The sequence below is a fragment of the Podarcis melisellensis genome, assembly GCF_964234715.1.
Source record: "Podarcis melisellensis genome assembly, chromosome: 1".
Taxonomy (NCBI): Eukaryota; Metazoa; Chordata; class Lepidosauria; order Squamata; family Lacertidae; genus Podarcis; species Podarcis melisellensis.
This window is the reverse complement of record NC_138528.1, coordinates 43,633,179-43,651,700: the sequence shown is the minus strand read 5'-3', so window position 1 is coordinate 43,651,700 and position 18,522 is coordinate 43,633,179. Positions and strand designations below refer to the sequence as shown.

At 41.8% G+C, this 18,522-nt stretch overlaps 1 protein-coding gene and 1 long non-coding RNA gene across 2 annotated transcripts in view; one reads left to right on the top strand and one right to left on the bottom strand.

The window, feature by feature from the left end:
- The window catches only part of LOC309358136, a 322,055-nt gene that overhangs the window by 293,849 nt on the left and 9,684 nt on the right, over positions 1-18,522 (bottom strand). The window lies entirely within an intron of this gene.
- The window catches only part of LOC309357594 (cytosolic phospholipase A2 epsilon-like), a 42,076-nt gene that overhangs the window by 16,867 nt on the left and 6,687 nt on the right, over positions 1-18,522 (top strand). The window contains exons 6-16 of the mRNA XM_081889874.1: positions 2,626-2,666; positions 4,444-4,486; positions 6,017-6,092; positions 7,670-7,839; positions 7,959-8,057; positions 10,132-10,169; positions 11,800-11,935; positions 12,566-12,702; positions 14,885-15,110; positions 17,422-17,536; positions 17,664-17,801. Of these exons, the coding sequence (XP_081746000.1) occupies positions 2,626-2,666; positions 4,444-4,486; positions 6,017-6,092; positions 7,670-7,839; positions 7,959-8,057; positions 10,132-10,169; positions 11,800-11,935; positions 12,566-12,702; positions 14,885-15,110; positions 17,422-17,536; positions 17,664-17,801 (1,219 nt within the window). The remainder of the gene's footprint in view (positions 1-2,625; positions 2,667-4,443; positions 4,487-6,016; positions 6,093-7,669; positions 7,840-7,958; positions 8,058-10,131; positions 10,170-11,799; positions 11,936-12,565; positions 12,703-14,884; positions 15,111-17,421; positions 17,537-17,663; positions 17,802-18,522) is intronic.

Sequence of the window (18,522 nt, the reverse complement as noted above, 5' to 3'; positions counted from 1 at the left end):
ATAACTGGCTGTAAAGTAACATAACATTATATGTAATAAAACTGTAATTTAATCGTCATATCAAAAAAATGCAAAGCACAGTTCCTGATGGCAATAACATATCATATTACTATTAACCTTCTATATGTATTATTGTCGTAAAATCCAAAGATTGTCAAGTCCATGATTACAACGTACAGTTCCTGTTGGCAATGCCATTTCATACTGATATCTTCCTTCTGCATCGTCCTATGTCTTGAGAGTGTAACAAATGGAACTACAGTGGTACCTCGGGTTAAGTACTTAATTCATTCCGGAGGTCCGTACTTAACCTGAAACTGTTCTTAACCTGAAGCACCACTTTAGCTAATGGGGCCTCCTGCTGCTGCCTCACTGCCGGAGCACGATTTCTGTTGTCATCCTGAAGCAAAGTTCTTAACCTGAAGCGTATGTAACCCGAGGTACCACTGTACTTAGTAACAACAAGGCAGCTGATGATAGACCAATTCTCAGGATACACCATTGTTTTGCCCATCGGGCTTCTTCAGTGACAAGGTTTCCAGGAAATTTTTTATTAGGTTTTTTCAGCCGAAAGTAGTCCACAGGAACGCAGAAGTTGCCAATAAGAGACACTCCGGTACAGTGGTACCTCAGTTTACAGATGCTTCAGGTTACAGACTCTGCTAACCCAGAAATAGTACCTCAGGTTAAGAACTTTGCTTCAGAATGAGAACAGAAATCACATGCGGCGGCGGGGCAGTGGGAGGCCCAATTACCTAAAGTGGTACCTCAGGTTAAGAACAGTTTCAGGTTAAGAACAGACCTCCAGAACGAATTAAGTTCTTAACCCGAGGTACCACTGTACAGGTACGTATCCGTGTTGGTCTGACATAGTCAAAATTAAAAAATTATCCAGTAGCACCTTAGAGACTAACTAAGTATGTTCTGGGTATAAGCTTTTGTGTGCATGCACACTTCTTCAGATACTTCTAGACCAAGGATGATGAACCTATATTCCCAGAACTGCTCTCTTCTCCAAACCATCTTTGCCATGCAACCTAACACCCTCATATGTGATTAGCCTCCCTCATGAAATTGGCACCCTCTAACAATTATAGCTTCCTACTCAATATGGTTCTTAGATACAAAAACCAACAAGAGATACCAAGGTATCACAGTATGTGGGACATGTCTGCTCAATGGCCATTCAGCCTACTACGTCTGCTGATAGTGGTGAAGAGTGGTCAGTGGCAGAGGAAGAGGAAGGGGGTGGGGTAGGTGTGGGCCACCACGGATGTCACCACTGAGGGGGGTGACAAAATGCCAGGCGGCACTCACTGCAAGGCTGCAGAGATGCGGTGGCTTGGACGTGTGCAGGCTCCATGATACCCAAACGGTCTGCTCTCTGCCTCCACCCCAGCTGTAGGGCAGCTGAGTGGGAGGAGGCAGGCAGACTTCGGAGGCTCCATGGTGCGCCCTGCCCCTATGGGTGGCTCACCCCACCCCTGGGCACGCCGCCCCAGGTGCCTGAACAGCTTCCTTTGCTGCTGAGAGTGGTAGTACATATCAATGTGAGATTACCACATGGACTTAATTCACATCAGGAGACCCTGTTATTCTCATCATCCGCAATTTAGTTCTATGTAGCTATATACAGTCCCATGCTGAGAAGATGTATAGTGACATATGCTTCCTTTTCTAACCTTTATCATATACTTAGCCTTTCAGCTTTGACAAAGAAATCCATCTGAATCCTTAAATCCAAACACTTTATTTGAAAATTCCATCTTTTAAAAAAAGAAAATGTGCACACTATGAAAAAAAAATTGCATAAACCAGAGGTGAGTTACCTGTGGACCACCAGATACTGCTGAACTACAACTCCCATCATCCCTTGCCTGCATGGTCAATGGCCAGGGGTGATGGGAGTTGTAGTTCAGCAACGTATGGAGGACCACAGGTTAGCTGCTCTGAGTGTGAAGAATTTGGGATATTCACTGTTGCTGATGACCTAGACAGCAAACAAATATGAAAAGAGGAATCCGTAAAGCTAATATATAGGACTCATAGTTTAACAGCAGCAACAAACCTGACCTTATTGTGCACATCCGAACATACAAACATGGGATTTTAAAGTTCTGAATTTAAACAAACATGGGATTGTTAAGCCTTGCAAATTGGGATTGGGCATCATAGACAAAAAGGTGAAAACAGACCTGAAAGCAGCAGTTCTGCATGTTTTTTCAACTGCCCTATGGTGTGGCGCAATGGGTCAGTGCATCCAGCTATTAACCAGAAGGTTGGTGGTTTGAGCCCACCCAGGGAGGCTGGGGGCAGGATTCCTGCACCGCAAGGGCTTGGACTAGATGACCCTTGGGTGCCTTCCAATTCTACAGTTCTATGATTCTATGAAAGAAAAAAGGGTGTGTGAGAGAGGAGTGCTTTTCACCAAGTTCTTTTTCTTTCTCAAGTTCAATTTTCAATATTCAGTTTTAATTTCTGCAATAAGATTGGGGGGGGGATTGATCTTTGATACGTCCCATTCCATGCCAGGAAAGGCAAATTCTTAAAGGAATTACAAACTCAATGTCTATGGAACAATTATTTGCAAAATTTGTGCGATTTATGCTGCATTCTAATTTTCAGACGCATGAACAATTGGAGGTTGAATTTGCACTGGAGAATATGTAAGTAACCCAAGTACTGTAGAAACCAATTACTATAGAAGCCTGTCTGCTGTGATGAATTGTATTCTCTTGTTTTTATTTTATTTTATTAAGAATAAAGTCTCTTGTGTTACTTGGTGTTTGAATGTTCGCTGGGTATTTCATTGACAATCATTTGTAGCCCAGCGTGGGATCATCTTGTATGTTGGAGAGTGGGACAGAAATGTTTTAAATCTAAAAGTTACCATCAGCAGCTAATGGCCGTAGAATGAGCCCAATTGTTTAAACTTGCTATTTATAAAAATTCAAGGCGATGCAATTCAAATTAGCTATCCATCTCCCTTCCTTGGTATAAGTGAGGAACTTGTTAATGGGGAGAGGTTTTCCTTTCTTTCAACACATGTGCCTACGTAGCAAATAAAACGCACCTTAGCGTGCCTTCAGATGTCAACTTTGCCTGTGATTATTTCCATAAACTGGAGAGCAAAAGACGACTTCCTCATAAGAACTCTGATTAACATAATGCTTCCTCTTCTCCTTACACTAATCCTTCCTGTGCATCTGGAGTAGCAGAGGCCAGAATTTCTTCCATCAGGACTGATTCCCTCAGATGTCTAGTTTGCAGGTGGTTGGCATACAAATACAATAATGTATTGCTTTAGCTCAAAAGCACTATGATTGCTGGATAAAAATGACATCAGGGATTTGTACCATTTCATCAGACTCTTCCCCTTGGGTTACTATTGGGTTACTACTAAGAAGAGTATTCAAGCCGCCATACTTAACCTCTGAGTAGGCATGCATAGGATTGTACTGGAAACAATTTAAAAAATATAGAGCAGTATTATTTTGAAATAATTGCCTGTTGTCTCCTACAAGAACTAAGCTGTCGATGCAAGACAAAAGTTAGGGATGGATCATATTGCTACAAGGTTCTGAATTTCCTTGTCCTGGGAATTTTGCAAGAATAAGTAGTGTGTCATGCTAGAGTCATAGGCAAAGAAACGTGGTGATGACAAAACGGACTAGATTGTGGTGATGTGGCAGTAAGATGATCTGAAGGATCTATGAATTAGAACACTGACCTGATTAACCCGGTCACTTGACTTTTGTATTTTGAAATCCTCATCAGTAGAGCATGCCTAAAATCTGCTTAATATGATGATTGCCATCGTTGCTGCACAGCCTTGCCCTCTGGCTGAAACCAAACCTTTCCTGCTAAGCAGTCAGAATTTAGGAACTCGTTTCTCGGAGTGACCAGGGACTCAGCTATACAGCTGCAAATGAAACATTTTAAGTGTGTTGTAAAGTGCATTATACAAAGGTGACACTAGATGGCAATGGCGAGCTATGGCAAATTCAATTTATTTTCCAAAACATTTTTTTAAAAAAGCATTATCACAACAATATTTTTTTTTGTGTGTGTGTAGATTCCACCTAGGAGTAATGCCATGCCACCAGACTCCTGATAGTGTTGTTGATGCTACTTAACAAAACTAGGGGGGAGCAGGGCAGTGGAGGGGGTCAGGACTGGAAGAGCCAATCCCATCTGCACTCACATGCATCTTGACCTCACTGCTCTCCCACCTCCACACCATTCTGGTGAGCAAAAGCAATGTCTCTGTTGGAAAAGCAGCAGGGCTGGCTAGTCCTGGGGCTGGTAAACAGCAAAAGGAAAAGGGCAAAGTTAAATTCTAAGACATAAATTGACTGTTCAGTTCTAAGTTATGTTGAACAATTGTGTCTTAAATCATTCAAGTTGTAACATCATGTATATATATGAATATTTATTTCCTAGATGTGGTCCAGCTGAAACCATCGTTACAAATGGAACAATAGTGGTAATTTCCATTTCTTCATGTATTTACTGTGCAATATCTCTGGGTTGCAGGAACTCTGTAAGCTACCTCTACTTAATATTAACTGAACTGAGTGTAAGTGTGAAAGAGAAATCTTAGACATGGGTATGGTGGAATATTGAATACTGAAATGCAAGCATCACACAGTGTATAGGAGAAACTGCAGCTTTCCCCCCCTTTTTTTTTCATTCCCTCTTATGATATGCATACCATGGGGGCCAAATCAGATGTTACCAAATCAGAAAAATAAATTTTGGGTGGTCAGATCTCAACTTGGCTACAGTAATATTTGAATTGGCTTCCCACGTGAGTTGACTCAATCATGTGATAAGTGCTCACATCAGGTTATATACCAGAAATGGAATGTATGCTTTGGCCCATACAGATAAATGCACAAACTGTGTCAAAAGAACCTTGATGTATGGAATAGTGAAATGAATGAATCTCAGTATTAGGACACCATGAAACAGCAAAGCCAAGTAGCTGCAATGGACTAAAATCTTCATGACATGAAATATGATGAACAAGTCATTGCAAATGTCGCCCATCATCTTTTCCTTCCAATGCCATCACTAGGTTTCAAAGAAGTACACACACACACACACACACAAAAATATCCAGGGGTTTTTTAGAGCTACTTTTAAAAGTGTCATTTCTAAATGCCAAAAGTACTCTTTGAGATCTCACTTTGAAAAGCAGTCAGTGACTAGGCACAAGAACTCTGGGATCTGTCTGTGTACATTTGTTAACTCTTCTTTATATAGTAAGTTATGGAGAGGTAATTAACATGGGACCCTCTAGGTGTTGTTAGACAACAATTCCCATCATATGTCTGAAGATTATTAGCCATTCTAGCTGGACCTGATGAGAGTTGAGTTCAGTAACATCTGGAGGGTATCACATTATACTATCTAGCAATAAAATTGCCTTCAGGTTTTGGGCAATATTCGTAGTGGCTGCATCACAAAAAAGCCCACTTATAATTAGGTAATTGTGAAAGTGGGCCTTCACACATCTGAGAATTTAGTTTAGGAAAAAGCCATGTTTTTCTCCTCACAAAGCAGGCCCTGCATCATGCAACTACTGCTTTCAAGTAATATCTGCTTGGGGGTGGGGCGTGGTTCACATTTTCTAGAACAGTTGCTAAGTTGATGAATCTCCAGAGCTCATAAGTTTAATTCAATCAATTAAAAGCATCATGTGAGAACATGAATATATAGTGCTTTCTTTCTGGGGGGACGCAGGGGTACACATACCCCTAAACATTTTGTGAATCTTTGTACTTTTGTCCATTTACTGTATTTATTTTCCCTGGTTTAAACTAAAAAATGGTGATTTTCTTGAGTCAAAATGAGAGTACCCCTAATCATTTTTTTCATTTTGTTAAGAAAAAAAGCACTGAATATATGGCATTTGGCCAAATAAATTAAGTTTGTGGTTGCATAACATTCATGGCACAAACTGTGAGATGAAAAATGTTATTCACTACTTTGTGGGTTGCTTCTGTTGCAGTGTCGTGAACTTTGCTGTTTAGAGGTTCAGGCGGATCGAAGGAAACGGAAGAAAAAAAAGAATACGTATTTTAAACGTGAGGGCTATTCCTTCATTAAATGCTTTTCCACACTAACACCCATTAGACTAGATGATAGGGGCCTCAGGTTTGGAGTTCAGGTGCTAGGTCCAGTCTGGAATGGGTAAAATTGCTAGCAAACACACTCAGGCATTTTGCTGACGTGGCTTCCACCTTAGATGGTACTATAGTATACTCTGAAATGTCAACAGCCCAGACTGAAAGAGTCAAGTTTAATGTCATCAACCTCTGCCCTGGTGAGCACACCACATTACACCATGGTGTAAAACAAACTATGGTTTAATGTGAGTAAGCAGCTTCCATGGCACACCTATGAAACAAATCTGAGCCTGAGCCTGTGGTGTGTTTCTCTCTCAAAAACCATTAAGTGGCAACCAAGGTTTGTTCTTGACTTGCCACCAGATGGGGAAAGCGGTTGAGGTGGCAGGGCAGGGGGGAGCCCATGGCGGTGGTGCCTCAGGAACTTCTGCCGCCTGAGGCAGCAGCCTCACCCTCCTTAATGGCTGAGCCAGCTCTGGTACCATGTCTCTATAAAATCACTGTTGTCTCTCCTTCCTATTACGGCTTTAACTTCCTGGATCAATTTTTCTGAAAGTGCTATAGTCCAAACTTTTTGGACTATAGCAGCATTTGTAAGAGTCTGTCACATTTATTAAACTCCAGAGTGCCACCTGTTCTTGAAATGCCCATTTCCCCAGATTGGGACAAGGCAGATTTTGATGTAGAGATGAACTGTTAGGCTCCATTAAATGGTTTGTAAGGTTATGTTTCTAAGCATACTTACAGTGCGGTCTCATGTGTCTTCTCAAAAGTAATCCCCATTGAGTTAAATGGACCTTACCCATAGGCAAGTGTGCATAAGATTAAAGTCTTAGCTGTAGATACATTCCATTTACTTTTCTGGGATCAGGATGTAGAACAAAATGCTAAACAGAGTTAATTGGAGCTAAGACCCACTGAACACAGTGTAGTTTACTTGTAAGTAAATATGTATAGGCTTGCACTGTCTTTATTCATAAACCTCTGTAACATTTTTCACTATAAAGAACAAAACAGGATAAAAAACTTTCATGAAATGCATGTCTCAATCCACATGAAGAGATCTCAGTGGCATGGAGGTTGATATTATTTCTGATATGGTTGCAAGTGGTGCTGTGGTCTAAACCACTGAGCCTCTTGGGCTTGCTGATTGGAAGGTCGGCAGTTTGAATACCTGCAATGGAGTGAGCTCCTGTTGTTTTGTCCCAGCTCCTGCCAACTTTGCAGTTCGAAAGCACATCAAATGGCATTTCTGTGCGCTCTGGCTTCTGTCACTGTGTCCCATTGCACCAGCAGTGGTTTAGTCCTGCTGGCCACATGACCCGGAAAACTGTCTGTGAACAAATGCCGGCTCCCTTGGCCTGAAAGCCAGATGAGCGCCGCAACCCCAAAGTCGCCTTTGATTGGACTTAACCGTCCAGGGGTCCTTTACCTTACCTTTTATTATTTCTGATGTTTGGGTTTTTTTGTTTGCTTTTTTAAACTGCTCTGCTTTCTTTTTTCAACATTGTCCTCTTTTTCTTTTCTTTTTTTAGAACAAGATGTCAGATGTACATTGAAAGGATCCTTTGAAGGAACTCAAAACATTTCATTAGGCTGTGTCTCCAACTTGCATTTCACTGATCCTTCCCTTTTCCACTATGCCAGGTTTAAGCAAGCAGAACTGGATGTTCTACTCCCAAAGAAGAGGTCACTTCCCACCTTTGTATGTCATAGCTGAGCATGGTAGTAACCTGGATAATTTTAGGTAGTCGCGCCTTTTATTGGGAGAGGTGTATTAAAAAAGCAATTCTGTTTTTAAAGAGGCAATCTCTTTATTTTCAGTGTTGTTGTTGCAATTCATGTGGAGCCAATGCTTACAAAAACAGGAACCTGACTCTGCCTCTGAATGCACTTCCCACTGATCAAGATATAATCAAAGAAGTAAGTACTCCTCCTCGGCCACTCTGTACTTATTCTGCAGGGTTCAACATTCTCCCATGCTTTTGGACATCTATAGGAAGCCGCTGAGAGCCATCATCCAATTATTTGAAGTCAGGTGTTCATCAGTATGTGAATGGCACCCAGCTCTGTCTCCATTCCATCTGAAGCAGGAGCATCTGTGCAGATGCTGAACTGTCTAGAGGTAGCAGCAAGCTGGATGAGGACCAGTAAATTGAGACTGAAGATGGAGGCTTTTCCTGGATCCAGGAGCTATATAGAGGGCCTGTTCCAGATGGAATTGCATTCCTCCTGACAGAACAGGGGCATAGCTTGAAGGTGCACCTTTAGCCATCATTGTCACTGGAGACCCAGCTGGCCTCAGTGGCTATGAGAGGCTATTCCTAGTCCAGCTATGGCCCTTCTTGGTCCACAATAGGCTGACTATAGAAGTACATGCTCAAATAGCATTACATTTAGACTAGGAATGGGAAACATTTCCCTTCTGAACATCTTTTTGAGAGCCACATGCCAGTAGGACCAGAGGCAAAACGTACAAAAGAACTGAAGCAACCCACATTTAGAACTTGCTTCTGTTAGAGATCTGGTTGTCCCTCACATTCATTGCTTCTAGGCTTCCTTTGCTGTGGCATTACCACCTTGCTGATGTTATTTACTGGCTTTATGATTTTTATGTTAATTGATATATTGTATTTGAATGAATTGCTATATATCACACTGGCCAAATATTCTTTCAGATACTTGGGTCCCAGGCCAGTGTTGTGATGTCATCACATTACATTTCCCCCAAGTGGAGCAAGCGTTGAAAGTACCATAAGGGTACCATAATGGGTGGAATCCAATACAGTCGTACCTTGGTTCTCGAACGCCTTGTTACTCTGACGTTTTGGCTCCCGAATGCCGCAAACCCAGAAGTGACAGTTCTGATTTGCAAACTATTTTTGGATGCTGAACGTCCGACATGGCTTCTGTGGCTTCCGTGACTTCTTGTTGAGTGCAGGAAGCTCCTGCAGCCAACCAGAAGCCGCACTTTGGTTTTTGAACATTTTTGGAAGTCGAACGGACTTCCAGAATGGATTCCGTTTGAGAACCAAGGTACGACTGTTTAGCTTTTTTTTTTCCCTGTCAGAGCAAGGATTTATTATTGCACCACAGAATTTTCTCCTTCTCTTTTCCCCCACAACCCATGTGCCCCATAAATCTATTCTAGGAGTTCCCCCAAACCTCTGGAGCAGATTTGGGGAGAAGCATGGTGCATGCAGGAGGAGAAGTGTTGCACAAACAGTTGGGTTGCACAAACATTGGGTGATGGGGTGCAGTAGTTGAATACTGCCCAATGGGAACAGGAGGAAAGCTTGACATGGGGCTGGTGTCTTCATTGGCTGCATGAAACAAAACCACTATAGTGTGTGGGACTAGTTAGAGAAATGGATGGTCCTGTGGAATAACTGCAACCTGAAATACATGGGAGATGCCCTGCCCACATCCTTCCTAAGTATTAGCACAATATATAAACTGCAGTTGCATTTTCCAGGCTATGTCGAAGTCACTTTATAAGTCAGTATAGGTACTAGAATCACCGACTTCAGAATGAAAGCAAAATTATGTACATGATTACAAACTACAAGAAAGAAGATTCCACCTAAACATTAGGAAGAACTTCCTGACAGTAAGAGCTGTTCAACAGTGGAATTTGCTGCCAAGGAGTGTGGTGGAATCTCCTTCTTTGGAGGTCTTTAAGCAGAGGCTTGACAACCATATGTCAGGAGTGCTCTGATGGTGTTTCCTGCTTGGCAGGGGGTTGGACTCGATGGCCCTTGTGGTCTCTTCCAACTCTATGATTCTATGATGTTGTGAATTTCAAATTTTAGAGATTGTCAACAATCATTAGAAAGAGTGTAAAAACAGCACACAGAAACCATCTCCGAATTTTGACATTCACAACAGCATATGCAAACCTGGCACAGAACAGGAAATATATTTTGTCTATTTTGGGAATTTGGGAAGGCTTTTATGATGTGACATAATTGATTGTATTTAAATTCTTAACTTTTAGGACAAAGAAGTTAATTTACACTTCAAAGCAAAGACCTGGTAAGATTCAGTCGAAATAAAATAATGTGGTTTTTGGCTCTTCCGCTTTATCCATTTTTAAAAGATGTGACCAATTCCCCCCCCCCCTGCACAACTTAGCTTTGTGAAGCTTTGATTCAAGGAACCAAATTTTGTGCCTTCAATTTCAAGTTGAGAAATCTCCTCTCAAATATTTGTATATAGTTTTGACTTGAAAACTGGAAAATCTTAACATATGCCAAAAGTAAATTTAGGATCATAATGAATATGTTTATCACTAACACTATGACTTTGAAATTGTACTTCTCAAACCCCTTTACTACTGTTTGAGATACAGATAGGTAGCCGTGGTGGTCTGCCATAGTCAAAACAAAAAAAATTCCTTCCAGTAGCACCTTAAAGACCAACTAAGTTAGTTCTTGGTATGAGCTTTCGTGTGCATGGACACTTCTTCAGAGTATCTTTACTGTTTGAGAGTCATTACATTCAGAATTATAGTCCTCTTCCAATAAAGCGTGTCCTCCCTAAAAGACCTGGAGACTGACCTCCTGGTTGTGGGTGGATATATTGGATAGCCACAACACCCAATTGGTAGGTCCCTTGTTGCTGGGCTTAATCTGGCCAATGGGGTGCATCTAAACAGATCAAGGGACCTATATATACCTATGCACGTGACCCAGAGCTTCCTCTTTCGGCTTGTGCATCGGAACACCCGCCCACCTCTCCCTACTTTTAGGGCATTTTTGCAATTGGCCTTCCTATGCTGTCGTGTGTCGTCTGTCGTTGGGACAGGGGCACGGCAGGAATTTTCCCCACTTGGCTGATTGGCTGTTGCCATTTGGGTTTCGCCTGCCACGTAGCAAATCGTCACAACTTGTAAGGTTACGAATAAGCTCTGGTTCATGTGATAGGGATGGGAGAACGGTCTCGTCATCCCTATGTGAAGGGTATTCCATTAAAGGAATCCAGGGACTCAACTTGGTTTGGTCAACCCCTGAGAGGGGGTTGTGCCTGTGCCTGAGTCCAGGGGAGCATCTGGGGAGTGAACATAGTCTGTTCCTGAGCTTTTCACCTACCTCAGGTGTTCACCCTTGGCTGACCTATTCCGGTGCCCTGCGTCAGCGCTGCCTGCAAGGGTGCAGGGAGCTAGTCGAACCAGAGCCTATGCAACCACTCTTCTGTAACCAATAAAGTTGTGGCCTAAATTCTGCCCAAAACCAAAACTAAAATTTGAGTCAAATGTGTGTTTATTTAGGGGGGAGGTCTCTGGGTCTGAACACGCAATGTGCTCTGCTCACCATTATAGAAGTGGAGGAAGAGTTTTTTGCAACTAAAAAAGGTACTTTAAAAATTTCTGCACTGTCGTGAATTGGATTTGAGGTTTTCTGGTTGGAGTTAAATTAAGATAGCATCATCCATCAGTTTGGCCACAGCCCAGCATCACACATTATGCAAAGTGGTTTACATTTTTGAGGATCAATGCACTGGATGCAGACCTGTCCATTTTCAATACTGCTTCGCACAAGTATCTGATTGGCCACTGAGAGAGCAAAATGCCCTGGACCAGTTGGACCTTTGGTCTGATCTATCAGGGCTCTTCTTGTGTATTCTGAAAGTTCTGTTGTATGATACATTTTCACCTGTGTTACAGCACATCGGGCTTAGATGTTCGCTTGGGGTTTGATCTCTGTCCAGAGGAACTGGAATTCCTGCAGAAAAGGAAAAAGGTTGCTGCTGCTGCCTTTAAAAGGGCGCTACAGCTTGAGGAAGATCTGTGTGAAGATGAGGTAAGGGGGGTGCACATTTTACAAGCAGATTAGCTGGCAAACAAACAGGTGTAGCAGTTCTGCACACACATACCTACCTGTGTGCTCTAAAAATCTGGACTCATCCCATGACCTGCTTTGGTTCTTTGGAGAAAAAAAAAGTCATCAATCTTTTTCTAACAAAGTTTACAATTTATGCCAGCAGTGAATATTACCTCAATGTGTACTCTCATATCCCATCTTTCCCCTGAGGTCACTGCTGGGCAAATTAGCTGGGCTAGTGCTGTTTCCCCAATTCAGCTAAATTCCTTGTGACCTGGATTCCAGGAACAAGACCTGGAAGGCTTTTACGTTTGCATTCCTTTCTGCTGCTCCCATTGACACGCTGTTTGAAGCTCCACAAATCTATTCTATACCTGCCCTACTGGCTTGCCTGCATGTAAGGGCTCTGCCAAGAACCTGGGAATGGCTCCAGGGAGCAGTGACTTGCACAGAGTTCTTTTTGAAATGTTATAGCTGTAGCTCTCCAGATATTGAAGTACCAGCTGTATCTATATTTTGTAGCAGCTTCTATCCTTGATATAATTATAAGACCCCTTCCCTTTATAAGCCATCCTAATGAATGTTCTGCTTTTTTCTATATCAAAACAGGTGCCAGTGGTGGCAATTATGACGACAGGAGGGGGGATGAGAGCACTTACAGCATTATATTCCCACCTGTTGACTCTCCAAAAGTATGATCTTTTGGACTGTGTTTCATATTTTACTGGCTTATCTGGCACAACATGGTAAGGAAATGTGAGCAAAAGAGTTAAGTAACCCATATTTATGTCCATGATGCAATGAAATGAATTAATATAACAAGATGTTCCTTATGCTGCAGCGAGACTCCTTACAGGGTCCTCGCTGCGAGATCACATTCACCCAGTGCTATACCAGCTGCACTGGCTCCCGGTGGAGTACAGGATCAGGTTTAAGGTGCTGGTTTTAACCTTTAAAGCCCTATACAGCCTAGGACCCTTGTACCTACGGGACCGCCTCTCCTGGTATGCCCCACAGAGAAACTTACGGTCTTCAAATAAAAACATCTTGAAGGTCCCAGGCCACAGAGAGGTTAGGCTGGCCTCAACTAGAGCCAGGGCTTTTTCGGCTGTGGCTCCGATCTGGTGGAACACTCTGCCACAAGAGACTAGGGCCCTGCGGGACTTGACATCCTTCTGCAGGGCCTGCAAGACAGAGCTGTTCCACCAGGCCTTTGGCAAGGGCACAGCCTGACTCCCTCCCTCGGCAAGCTTCGCGGAGCTCTGGCCCAATAGTTGCCAGTGGTTTAATTTGAATTAATTTTATAAGGAATGATTTTAGAGTGTACTGTTGTACTATTTTATTGTTGTTAGCCGCCCTGAGCCTGGCTTCGGCTGGGGAGGGCGGGATACAAATAAATTATTATTATTATTATTATTATTAACCTCTGCATGATGGGGAAGTGGTAGCTAGAGTCAACTTTCAGTAAATATTGGTTCCTTTGGAGAAACTTGTTTGTTTTTGAAACTAATACCCTGTCTTTCCGTAGTATAATTAAGTCTGGAGAAATAAAACACAGTATTAAAAACAAGAACAATTTAAACCCATTCAATACAATGGATTAAAAGCAGCTTGAAAGACAGTGGCAACATAAAAAAAGATTGAGAGCAAATTCTGCAAAATCTCACTGATTTGGTTTAAAAAAAAACAACAAACACGTTATTGCTGCTCATTTAAAAGAATGCCAGAATGGCATTAAGTGGATGCTTCTCAGGAGGGTTTTTCCAAATCTTGGTCACAACTGAAAAAAGTACTTGTGAGTATCCACTGGCATAGCTCTGAAGGTAGGAGGAAAAAGCAGATGCCAATGCTTATGATATTCTGGTTACAAACAATTTTAGGGCAGAGATGGAGAACCAGAGATCCTCTAGATGTTGAAGGACTGTAATTTCCACCATCCCCATCCATTTGCTAAGCTAGCTGGTGCTGGTGGAAAGGGCTCCAATAATATCTGGAAGGCCACAGGTGTCCCACACCATATGTAGGCTTTTAAAGCTCAAAACTAGCAGCTGGAATTGAGCTTTTGAACAAATTGGCAATCAGTATACATGGTACAAGATCGCTGTAATGTTATCTAATTAATTTGGTTCTAGCCAAAACCAGCTGAAACATCTGGGCTATCTTCAGACGCAGCTCCAGGTAGAGTGAATTACAGCAGTCTAGGTGGATGGATTTTGATTCTTTTTCAAATCTGACTGATCACCAAGTTTGGGATCAGAAATCCACTTCCTTCCTTCCTACTGTAGAATGGTCAATGTTGCTTGAATCATCTCATGCTATTAATTCTGTAGCTTTTTTTATGTAGTTTTGGTTACCCATCCCACTTTTTAAAATGGAAGTGCTGGGCTTTTAACAACTGCATAAGAAGCAGAAATCATTAGGTAAAGCTTTGTCTATTATTCCATATCCAAATCTTGATTGTGGTCATTAGTGAAGAAGAGTTGGATTTGATATCCCGTTTTATCACTACCCGAAGGAGTCTCAAAGTGGCTAACATTCTCCTTTCCCTTCCTCCCTCACAACAAACACTCTGTGAGGTGAGTGGGGCTGAGAGACTTCAGAGAAGCGTGACTAGCTCAAGGTCACCCAGCAGCTGCATGTGGAGGAGAAGGGAATCAAACCTGGTTCACCAGATTACAAGTCCACCATTCTTAACCACTACACCACACTGGCTCTCAAAGTAGTGAAAGCTGAGTTATCATCTTTGGCTAGCATAAATGGCCAATCTTTTACTGGGAATGCTCCAATAATTGCTGCTCTCAATACAGTTCACATGGATCCCCCAAACCTAGAACTCAAGTAAAGACATGGCCACAAAGTGTCAAACACCTACATTTCATGTTTTTCCCCTTCTGAACCCAAATCTGTATTTACTGTGTTTCTTTCCAGGACAATGGCAAATTTGTATGATGATCCTAATTGGTCACATAAAAATTTAGAAGAGCCACTCATTGAAGTCCAAAAACAACTGAAAAAAAACAAGTTCCTTGCCAGTTTTTCCCCAGAACGTCTAGCATACTATTCAAAAGAGCTGTGGCAGCGTTATCAAGAAGGGCATCATATCTCTTTTACAGATCTTTGGGGACTTATCATTGAAGCCATGCTACACGATACGGTATTATATACTTTACTCTAAAAACACCAGCTAATGCCTAGTTTTGATTAGGGGTACAATCTAGCAGAAATGAAGCATTTCAAGTTCCATCATACTCAGAGTAGACCCACTGAAATCAATGAACTTAAATTAGTTGTGAAATGCTTAATAGTTTCAACAGCTTTACTCTGATTAAGTCAAATACATACCAACAGTGTTCAAAATTCTCATTGTTCTAGGCACATTTTGTGACAGGCAATTTCATTAGCATGAGCAATTTCTGAGCTCTGGGCTCAGTACTGCGCCTAAGATTTCAGATTAAAAGATTTGCAGAGTGGAAGGAAAAGAGGACCCTTTTCTGCTTTCCCACTTCCAGCTACTGCCTGAAGACTGGAGAAGAGACCCTCTTAAGAATATTAGTGAGGGGTGGGGGTGGGCAGGGGAAGGACTAGACCATGTGAAAAATGAACATAATATTTTAGCTGTAGTTCATTCGTTTTCAGCTTTGTAATCTTGCTATAAAAAAGCATGCCTAGACATTCTGTTGTTGTGCCCACAACCAAGGTTTAAGGTGCCATTTAGCTGCTAGCTTTCATATCTCAGTTTCTAACACTGCATCCCAGTAAGATGAAGTGAGGCATCTGGGCAGGATAATTTTTTTTTTAGTTACAAAATAGTAGCGTATATCACAGAAGTGCTTGATTCCATAAGAATAAATTACCCAAAGACAGCAATCCTAAATTACTAGTAAAATCCATTTTGTTTTTTCTCCACACAGAAAAGTGCTAGGTAATGGATGGTATTCAATTAAATAATCGCAGAAGTGCAAGAATTACTGGTAGTGGAATAGGACTTCCCTCCATCCCTTAATCTGCTCTAGAGATTGTGGGAACACACACACACACACACACACACACACGAACAGATTTAGGGAGTGGGCAGACAGAGGAGTGGAGGGAACATTACATTTTGCAAGGATTGTGATGATCATTGTGCTGATGGAATGAGCTGCTTAGTGCTTCATTGAACACAATCCCAACCATGCTTCTTAACATACCAAAATATAATGTCAGATAGGAGTGTCAGCTTGGCCCTGGGGCTGTGGGTGCCATCCAGCATGCATGGCCCTGGCACCAAGATTTGTGGGTGCCCAGCCCCTTCATGGGGAATTTTGTGGGTGCTTGGGCCCCCAGGGCCCCAGGGAGTTGACACCTACCGGTAGGTGCTGAGGTGGGAGCACTGTAAATTTTGCCTGAGCGCCATATTGTGGAGGTGTTGATGGAACATCTATATCAATCCTCATTGTACACTGTGATGTTTGGTGTCTGAAGTCAGAAAAGGATATACGTGCACTGCAAATAGTTGGGTGTTTATCATACATTCAATGCATATAGGAATCCCTCAGCTTTCACATGTTATCCCACACGAAGAAACTCCATATGGTGCAAGGGTCATGGGGCCACACTGCTCCCAATCACAAGTCTAGCCAGTTCACACTTTAAATGTACAGAGGCCAAGGATGAAACTGGACCAGGCACAACTTCAGGAATAAGGATTGTGGGACAGCCATGCTACCCTTTAATTATGTGGAGTCCCTTTGCATGGAATGAAGTGTGAATGGGGGCTTATGAGCCTCCTCTAATCACTCCCATCAAATGATATTGGCGGAAGGGATATCGCTCAGTGGTAACAGCATCTCCGGGGGGGGGCGGGAATTCTTGGCATCTCCAGGTAGAAAACCCTGCCTGAAACCCTGGACAGTCACTGCCACTCAGTGTAATCAGTACTGAGCTAAATGGACCAGTTGTCTGGCTCATTATAAGGTAGGGTGGCCATATTGCAAGAAGTAAAAAGCACACACTTCCTGGTTCTGTTCTGGCAAAAACCCTGACATTTTGTCAATTTTTTGAAATTCCCGTTTGGATCCCGAACGTATGGCAACCCTGTTATAAGGCAGCTTCCTAGGGAGGCTTCTCAAAGAAACATTTGTTTGTACAGAAAATTTTAGCAATATGCTCTTCACAACTGTGTCCATTGTTTGAGTATCTGTACCTTTCATTAAGAAAAGAGTTTTCAATGCAGGAAGCCTCAAGCTCTTTCAAAAACCTTTCATTAATGTTCATTTTGAATGGGGTTGGGCAGAATTTAATAGCGCCTATCCCTTTTTGTTTAGAAAGAACAACTGAATCAAAGTAGGCTAACACACTAACTTAGCACAATAGTTTGGGCTTCAGTTTAGAGTAAGATGCCATCACTAGAGTATAAATTCTAGAACAGCCTCTTACACCCTTTTCAGCTACATTAACTGCTTCTTTCTGCCTTTCACAAACAGGTAGATCAGAAAAAACTCACAGATCAGCAGCGGGCGTTGACTAATGGCCAGAACCCTCTGCCTGTGTATCTTTGTATCAATGTAAAGGAAAAACTAAGTAATCGGGGATTTAGAGGTAATTGCAAATATTTAATAAATATATGCTTGCATTTAATTCTCAAACAGTAGAACTGAGGACTAGAAAGGCTGATTCATGTAATTTAGGAATACTAAAAGATACTCTTCTGTGGCTTCCTTTTTAGAATGGTTGGAGTTCACCCCATATGAAGTGGGATTTCAAAAATATGGAGCCTACATTCGTGCTGAACATTTTGGCAGTGAATTCTTTATGGGTCATTTGATGAAGAAAATCCCAGAATCACGGATCTGCTTCTTGGAAGGTAATTAATAGGGCAGTCCTATAGACACCTATTCAGCTGTAAGTCCCATTGAGTTAAGAACATAAGAAGATCTGGCTGAATCAGACCAATGGCCCATCTAGTTCAGATTAATTGGCACAGGATTGTAGCCAATAATAGTAAAATACTTTTATTTTTAGGAGTATTTGAGTCTTTAGCACAGAGCTCTAGCAGATTATAAATAGTTCTGTGTACAGTAAGGTTCTTTTGATAAACAATCTATTTGCCACTGCTATGAGCACATAAAACCTACTCTATTTAGAATTTTCCTATGTTGGCATAAAACACTGAAAGACTAAACATATTTGGGACATGTCTATCTTGTTATAAAGCACATTTAAATTAAGTGTGTGCTTAATTATCATATACTGTGACCAATATGTATTAGAAGAGCATGCACAAAACATTTACTATACCTTGTTGCTGGCAAATAGGCACTTCCACATCCTATATGCAATTAGCAAGAGGGTGGGAATGCATTTGATGATTGCACCAAAGACGCAAAATAAATTATGATAGTTCCATAATTGCAGCGTTTGGAGTGTTGCTACTAATGAGCTACTTACTTAGATGTTCTTGTTAGCCAATAATTTCAAATCCCACCATGTGCTCTGTTCTAATTTACCAGTAGGTGGCTCTGTGTGCTTATACGAAGAAACTATAAATTATAATGACGTAGCAATCTTAAAACATGTTATGTGTT